Raw genomic sequence first — 9138 nt, 5'->3', positions numbered from 1 at the left:
AGAGGAATTGATGTTGATGTAGGAAGAATAGATGTGTAGTTGTGTGAAATGAAGATGAAATTAGGTGTATTTATAGAATAAGAAAATAAAAAAAAAATAAAAAAAAAAATGTTAAACGGATATAAAAAACGGTCATATGACCGTTTACACATTTTTTAATTTTTTTTTTTTTACAAAATTCGAATTTTTAAAAAAAAAATGATTTATTGCGTCATAATTAACGACGCCCACTCGCGGGTCGGCGAGTGGGCGTCACGCACGACGCAGGGGCGGCCACGTCTCGCAGGCAGCGGCGGCGCGCGTGGAGGAACAAGCCGTGCCGCGTCTCGCCGGCACGGCTCACGGCACGGAATGGGGACGGCCTGGGAACGGATTGGCGAGCCGCAACGCGTCGCGCCGGCGAACCGTTCCGCCGGAACGGAACCCGCGACGGCCACGGCCCGCGTTGCGGGTGCCCTAAATAATATAGCTAATATTTTTAAATTCGGGTTAACAAGTCACCTTGTTAACGAATGTAAATTAAATAAAAATATTTGTACCGATAAGAATATAATCTAATTATAAAAAATATTTATAACTTTATAAATAACAATAAAAAGAAATTTGTACTTCTCTCAAGATACGGTAAATGAATCATTTCATATTCAACATACGATTTTATACACTTTTAATATCTAATATGAGTATAATAATATTAAATAAAAGAAATAATAAAATAGGAGATGCGTCAATGAAATAGAACAAAATATACAAATAAAGAAAAATATAATACACAATCCAAAAGATAAAGAAATGTTTTTGAATGTTTAAAGAGTTAATGATTTATTCAATTAACAAAATATAGATATGCATAAGTGCAAACAAAAAAGTATGGATTAAATAAACACAGGCCCATTGCATTACTAATTTATCTGGTCCAAAATAAATGGCATAAAATGAAAGCCCAAATAAATTCAACCTAAGACCCAATTGTAACAGAAAGTATACCCAATAAAATTTAAACCATGACCCACATATTTTAATCAGAATAATTTTACAAAATTAATAAATATAATACACCATACACCTAAACTAATATACATAAAGTAGGCTTAGTTAAAATTTAATCCAGCTTAATCTAATTATCACTACACGACATTACATATCCAAACTAAACAAAACCTAATATCTAATTCCACACTCACCACCAACACCGACACCACATCGCGACACCCTGTCCGCCGCCTACTACCACCTCCACCAACGGAGCGACAAACTCCGACCTCACACAGCTGCACGTCGATGCCTTCTCCCAGATCCCCCACTTCGTTTGCCAAATCTCCTAATTTTTTTGTTACATTCGACTTTGATCAGTCGAACATCTCGACACCAACAAAGAACCAAAATTGGACCATCAACACTGAAATCGGCAACCCCACGGAGCTTCACACACTCACCTTCACCAAGATCGACCAAATCGACTGGTAAGACCGAAATCGAGCAGTCGGAAACCTAGAATACAAAGAATCATCGCCAGAATATCATCCACAGGGAGGATCCGAAGAAAATACGATGGACCGCGAATCCAGAGAGAATCTTCAGCTCTAATCGACGACGTTCAACACTTCAAAGGTAACAAAAATTGCTTTCCCCAACCCTAGAGATATATATTTTCTACACGATTCTAACGAATTGGTTAAAAATGCTCTGAGATCTGATACAAAGTTCTTTCCTCATTACGATTTTTTAAAATTTGCAAACAAAAATTGCAAAATTAGTGGACAAATAGCAAGGATTCAAGCAGCTGTTCAATTTTTTACATGAAAAGGAAAATGCTTCACACTATAGACATGTGCATATTTTTTTTCACTGCATGTTTAAAAATAACCCTGAATGATTTGATAGATGGAAAAAAATGAATATGTGACTCAATAGTTGCAAGTACAAAGATCTTGAAGAACTGCAATTGTATATATGAGAAAATGATTATTCTCAGTGATATAATACTACATATATAATAATCTATTAATACTTTGCAGATTGCTCACAAGAAGAACAAGCAAAAAACCTTTTATCAACTGAGATAAGTGAAATAGATAGTGAATCAATACTTAACAATAGTGCACGGGTGTTAATAGACTATTATCTTTAAACCTGTAGCTTCTGCTCATAAGGGAAGAAATTCTGCACATAGAAACTGATCCTTTTTGTTAGATGAGTGTTTTAAATTATAGTAATACCTATTACCTTTCAGTAAATTGCATAACATATTCATCCAAAAACAGCATATATTAATTCAATGTTTAAAAACAACACAGAACTATGCTATCACAGTAATCTTTTCAAATGAAAATATAGATGGTCTAAACGTTGTTTTCCAAACAAATTTTAGTAATTGAATGCTTTATAGCTGCTACACAATGCGAAATCAGTTTGATTTGCATTTTCTTGTTATAAACCAAGCTGAAGTGTTTATACCATATTGAAAAATATGCTATACACAAAGTCCTTTTTCTAAAATATGTGAGCAGTTATCTGACTGAAATGTTGTTTTCCAAATTGAATGAGTATTGTAATGCTTTCTAGGTGCTACAAAGTGTAAAATCTGTCTGATCTTCATTTCTTTGTTATAAACCATGCTGAAATGTTTTAATTCAAAGGTATTATTTTATAAACCTCTAAATCCTTTTTCTATAATATGTGAGTAAATATCTGACTGAAATTTCTTCTGAATAGGTACATATGAGTTAGAACACAACTTTGGTTACTGTCATATCTACCCGCTGACAACAAACTTAGAAGAAATATTTGATCCATTCCAGCCCAAGATTATGCATATATCATCAATTTCATTCATTCGACGCTCGTCCTCTCTAATTGCACCCAGAGCCCCCGATTTCCCACTCAAAAAATTCCTCTTTTTCAGCAAATATTCATCCATTCCAGCCCAAGATTTCCTGACCCATTTGCAGAAACATCAATCCCATGTCGAGAAAAATCTAAACGCGGTGAAATCCAATCTGGATTCTCAATGCATAGCGCAAGTGTTGGAACAGTGTGCTATTGAAAAGCCTAAATTGGGCGTCAGATTCTTCGTTTGGGCTGCTTTTCACCCCACACACAGACACACTTCGTACATGTATAGCAAAGCTTGTAAGCTACTGAATCTTGAGAAAAACCCTCGAATCATTGCTGATGTTGTGGATGAGTATAGGGCTGAGGGTTTTGCAGTCAGTGTTAGGATGTTTAAGGTGCTCTTGAATTTGTGTAAAGAGGCTCGGTGTGCGGAGATGGGATTGTGGGTTTTGGGGAAAATGAAGGAGCTTGGTTGTATGCCTGATACGGTGTCGTATAATGTTGTAATTAGGCTTCTTGTTGCTGAAGGTCGATTAGATGAGTCGATGAGATTGTTGAAAGAAATGCCTTTATGTGATCTGACTCCCGATATGGTTACCTATGGCTCTGTGATTAAGGGTCTTTGTGATGCTGGAGATTTGGAGGGTGCTCTTGGATTGGTTAAGGTTATGAAGGGGCATGGATGTGTGCCGAATTCTGTGATCTATTCGACCATACTCGATGGAATTTGTATGCACGGGAGTTTGAAGCTGGCCTTGGAGTTCTTAGATGGAATGGAGAAAGTGGAAGAGAAGGAGAAGGACGAGGGTAGGCCGAATGTGGTTACTTATACTACCATGATAAAGGGCTTTGTCGAAAAAGGAATGGCTAGTGAGGCGCGGAGCATCTTGGATCGGATGTATGATTCAGATCTGAAACCGAATAGGGTGACATTTGTTACTCTGATTGATGGACTTATCAAAGAAGGGAAAGTAGAGGAGGCTCGTAAGGTAGTTGATACGTTTGGAGGAGACGGAGTTCGGGCGGACGAGCTTTATAACGTGCTTGTGTTGTCTCTGTTCCGAGCAGGGAGGCATAAGGAGTCGGAGGAGATGTTTAGGATGATGTTGGTTCGAGGGCTGAAGCCTAGTGGTTTGACAGCAAGTAGCATCATAAGAGGAATTGTTTTGGAAGGGAGGGTGCTTGATGGATACTTCTTGTTTCAAGAAATCGAAAAGCTGGGATCTTTGCTGTCGATCGATCCTGATGTTTACTCGAGCCTTCTGGCTTGCCTTTGTCAAGAGAATCATCTTGCAGAAGCTGGGAGCCTGGTTAATATCATGGTGGAGAGAAGGGTTCATTTAGAACCTTCTCAGTTTGAACATTTAGCTAACTTTAGGAGTTTCTTGAATTAGTTTGTAGTATTGAGGTGAGTTTTGTGTGATCAATTGCTGTTGAATCTTGTTTGGAAGCAACTGACTGATTAGTGGTTAATAATAGCAGCACGAAATTCGGTAGTCAGTCTGAGAGTAAGAAATTTCATACTGTTCCAAACAAGGAAGCAGGTTTGTTTTTGTTTCATAGTCTATTATGTTTAGTTTGTACCTTTGTAGAACTTCAATTTGGGCATATATGTTGAGTTTATAGCTCTCTCACAGTTTTCTAGTGTTTTTCATTGTTTCTGTTGGTCAAGTATAGAGTGATACATCTCGGGGAAACTAATGAATAATTTTAAGCGATAGAAACTAAATGTTCATTTTGGAGAGTTCTACTTATCATAATCCATAAAATATACTATATATATTCAAGTGGAGTTTTGTTAAATACACCCTATGTTACAGATAAAGGATAAGGATTTGTTTCCCTTAGGATAATATGAGGTTGTAAAGTGAGACAGTGGTAGTATAGGAGCAAAGTGCTTAAAACTATCTTTTTTCTTAAACTTGGAGGAAATATTTGTATTTAGTTAATGTATAAAGTTATTGACATCTAAAAAGCTTACTAGTATATCTTTGTGATGTGTTTACCTGTTGTTGAGCCATCATAACTTTAAAGGGAAACTTATAAGGTACTCATCTGTTTGCAGGGAAAAAATTGGCTGAAAGCATAGTCAAAGAGCGGCTCGCAGCGTGTGTTAACCGAATACCAGGTCAGATTTCTGCAATTTAGGAAATATGTAATACGGGGACACAGAAAGTGCACTCTCACTGTATTGAAGAATAGGTAGTCTCTCAAGGATTCTAATCTTGAGTTTAGATCTTAGCTTGCAGTAGATCATTAGTAGCTAAGCTGTTATTAGCATTTGATATTATAACTCTCAACTCCTACTTGTTGATTTGATAAACTATGACAGTTTTTTACATGTTAAACTAGTCTTGGAATTGTTGCATTTTGGGGTAAATAGTTTTCATTAGTTATCATTGTTTGATCTTCCAATAAAGACGAAAAAAGTGCTTCTCTCTTTTCTCATCTTTGATATGGTGTTCTAAAATCTGCTACCTATTGGGTTGACCGCCGATAAACTCGCGTATGTGATGAATTATGTTGTCGAGTAGTGTACTCGCTTGCTTCCCCGTCCGACCTAAACTAGCCCAGGTTTGGGTCAGTCGAGTTGAGTTGAATCATGCAAATCGAACATTTGAATAAATTGGGTTATCATCATACTTATATAATGTGTATGGTTAGTGTAAGGGTGTGATTATTATTGGTCCAAAATACATATATATGGAAATATAAGGTTCGAGTTGTAAGTTTGAGTGAAATTGAGATACCCATTATACTCTATAGAGGTTGTTGAGTTTGTGTAGAGTGATGTGATAATCACAGTAATGAATTAAATAGTTTTGTCGATATCTTAATTAACTGTTTCTTGCTTTTGGTTAACAATATTTTTTGGTGCATAATTTATTGATCATTTCGTTAATTCTTTATTGATTTAATGAAAGTATAGCACTCCACTCAACTACTTCACCAACTAAATCAGTTTATTATGTGTAGATAATAAGAAAAGAATAATATGTGGAATCACAAGAATAATCTAGTCTCATTTGGCAGTACTTGTTTTTGGTTTTGCACATAATCACTAAATACTACATCTAATTTAGTTAACTATTAAATTCAAATTGTGGATACTAAACATTGAAGATAATATTTGACATGACTTTGCCATATATTAAAATATTTCTTTTGAATGGATAGTATACATGTTTAATAAAGAAAAGAAACAGAAGATTAAATAAAGTAAAAGAGATAATTTATTTTTGCTAAAAATAAAAATGACTCAATTAACTTGGAACTTCTCAAAATGGAAAAATGACTCTATTATTAAGTAACGGAGTGAGTACTATTTTAAGAAGTCATATCATATATGATGGGGGACTGATGAATGTCCTTAGCAACACAATAGTAGTGTTCATCCAGGTTGTCATTCATCAAATATATTAACAAAGGTATGTTATGAATAATTATTTATAGTCTTCTCTTATCACTATAGCAAATAAGTATTAACTGCATAAAGACATGATTATTTAGTGTTTATGATTCCCAGACAACAATAATCTTTAAGTGACAATGCGTTGCCCTACTTTTTTAGTAGTATTATTTAAATTTTCTCCTATTTCATAATCAAACTGATATTGCCAGCAATGCGTAACTTTCATTGTCTAGTCTATATGGTGGAATCAATTTTTAATTGACGATGTTTTTTTCTTAATGAGAAGTTAAAATTTATTGGTTGAAAACTCATACTGTAAATTTAAAATGCATAAACAAAATAGAAAACATTTAGGACCATTGCCTTTCGAATAATCTACTTTTGTCATGAAAAGAAACATCTTTACAAGAAACAAAAAACATTGCATATATAAAAAAAAACATTATTCTAAAAGTATATTAATGCTCTCTTGAAAAATCTTATTTATAAAACAATATTATTATAGATGTAAAGAGCATGTTTCTACACATTTCTACACATGAATCTTTCTTGTAGTTACTTGTTTATTCTACTCAATCATCAAAAGTTTGACTGTAAATCCTTTCTATTACTAGTTAAGTATATTCGTCAATATTATTGAGATTGCTATGTGTGAAAAAAATTCTGACAAACGACATAATTTAATTTCAAATACCCTGGTCACAAAATCTAATTGACATTTTGACTTATAAAATGTGGTAATAATGTACTCCAAACTAGATAAAATGTGAAAATAAACTAATAATGTGCTCCAAACTAGATAAACACATGAACTTTGCTGTGACTTGCAATGTCAACTTTACACTCTCACATTTCATGCACAAAGTGGTGCAAATCAGCATAACTAAGTTTTAATATATGAACAGTCCAATTTAAATGATATAGGAGGGGACTAGCTAGTGTTACTTTATATGTGTGAATAAAAATAGTATAGTAATATTTGGGCTACTTGTGATTTTATGATTAAACCCTATTGATATTGGAAAACTAAATTTAAGAAGTTACTATTCAGAGGGAGACGAGCATGGCCACTTGCCACAGTATTTATCTTACAAATTGAATAAACTTCTTATATCATTTTATTTTTTTCTATCGATCAAATAATTCGTATAATTATAAAAGTTTTATTATGTAAAAAAACGATTCTTTATTGGTAGTTATAAGATACTTATTAAAATATTTAAGAACTAACATGTATTCTTATTATGCAACTAATCAAATTTCCTTCAAAAATTACTTTTACTAACTAGCATTAAAATAAAAAAATATATATATACATAGCATTAAAATAAAATATATATACATAATAAAATAAATATTTAACTAAATTACAAATAAATGAATTCCATATTAATTTGAAATTAAATTAGCTAACCCACATTATATCAGACACTAATCAGACGTTTGAGCTAAAACGGAGTAAATAAAATTCAGTTGCAGAAACGGCGTTTTCCGTCTTTAAAACGGTCAACGGTATCGGCTGTTAGAGCATCCACAACCGTGCTCTTGCCAGCGGCACGGTTGTGGGCCCGGGCGGTACTATTCATGCCTGCTCTCTGGCAAGAGCACAACCATGGGCGGATCCAGGATTTAAAAATCGTGGGGTCGGACGAGATAATTAATATAATAATATTATATATAATAAAAATACATTACAAATAAAATTATCTTTGTTTTATCACGATAGTTGATTTTTACGAGTTCATATTTTTAACTTTTACGAATATTCATATTTTGAAGCTGGCCGAAATTTTATCATTGGAAATAATTGCAAACATATCTTCCAGTCGTTGATTGTGTTCAACATTAGCACCAGAAGAATAGATAAAACTCATGAGAACAGATACAAACTCAAGATATTTTTAAAATAAATTTATCCATTAATTTAATATGGATGGTAATTAAAATCAATAATAAAAAAACATAAGTATATAATTATTATATTCATAAAAATTAGGTCAAATAAACAAAATAAAAGTAAAAAAATAATAAAACATGATTAAAAGAATATCAATAACGCACCAATTTTTTTTGTGCAAAGCCTATGCCCCTCAAAAATCTTAATCTTAGTCTCCTACTATAACTTTCTATTTAATCAAAATAATAATTGGGTTGAAATATAGAATTTTTATTTATAAAGAAAGTTGTAACTCTTGTAATAAAGATAAAATTATTTAAAAAGGACAGTATTGACTGTTTTTTTAAACTAATAAACTTAAATAAATTAGGAATTTATGTAAATTTGTGGGAAAATTAAGGAGAAAAAAAGTTAATACTACATGGCTTAGAAAATTATTGGCAAGCGAATTAAATGAAAAAGCAGTATTAACGGCGAGTGACCAGAGGCAATCAATTAGATTTTTTACTTATAGATTTTCTAACCCAACAATCAATAGGAGTATTAACCACTCCTCAGCCCAAAAATAAATATTAACCTCTCTGTTCATCTTCTTCGTTGAGAATACATCAGCTTCTTCTGCAACCCCTCCCCTTATCTATCTCTACTCTATTCTTATTAGTATTGTTCCTTTCTCCTCTTAGTTTTTGGAAAAGGCGGAAGGCTTCGGGTAGAGTTGAAGCTGGCCGTGGGGTCGGAGACGGAACTGCACCAGGTCAAAGGTCGAAGATGATGTTTTCCGGCAGTGTTCGGTGGACCGCCGGTGGGGTCGGCCGACCCCGCGCGACCCCACCTGGATCCGCCAATGAGCACAACACCCACAACTGTGCTCTTCCGCAAGGACGAGCACAATTAATTTAAAATTCAATTAAACAATAACATTTCCATAATATTAAAATTCATTTAAAAACCACAATAAAATCCTAAAAATGAAAAATTACATAATTAAAATCCT

The 9138-nt window shown here is 33.6% G+C and overlaps 1 protein-coding gene across 6 annotated transcripts; it reads left to right on the top strand.

The window, feature by feature from the left end:
* The first annotated feature begins 1117 nt into the window (after positions 1–1117).
* On the top strand, positions 1118–5203 carry LOC121796288 (pentatricopeptide repeat-containing protein At5g47360-like). 6 transcript variants are annotated; one of them, XR_006049735.1, is made up of 4 exons: positions 1118–1611; positions 2716–4243; positions 4318–4379; positions 4901–5203. XR_006049735.1 is itself a non-coding variant. In XM_042195111.1 (3 exons), exon 2 carries the CDS (start codon positions 2811–2813, stop codon positions 4227–4229), a length of 1419 nt encoding a protein of 472 aa, XP_042051045.1. In that variant the 5' UTR covers positions 1118–1611; positions 2716–2810; the 3' UTR covers positions 4230–4243; positions 4901–5203. The 6 variants fall into 6 exon arrangements, 3 of the variants coding, with proteins under 3 accessions (XP_042051045.1, XP_042051044.1, XP_042051043.1); XR_006049736.1 differs by having other exon boundaries at positions 4315–4379; XR_006049734.1 differs by having other exon boundaries at positions 2716–4379.
* Positions 5204–9138: the final 3935 nt, after the last annotated feature.

This window comes from Salvia splendens, chromosome 3 (assembly GCF_004379255.2).
Source record: "Salvia splendens isolate huo1 chromosome 3, SspV2, whole genome shotgun sequence".
NCBI classification, from domain to species: Eukaryota; Viridiplantae; Streptophyta; class Magnoliopsida; order Lamiales; family Lamiaceae; genus Salvia; species Salvia splendens.
The sequence above is the reverse complement of the archived record's forward strand: the minus strand, read 5'-3'. Positions and strand labels throughout refer to the sequence as shown.

Bases quoted from the DNA above. Each gene is read 5' to 3' on its own strand.
- LOC121796288 (XM_042195111.1), top strand. From the start codon at position 2,811: ATGCATATATCATCAATTTCATTCATTCGACGCTCGTCCTCTCTAATT.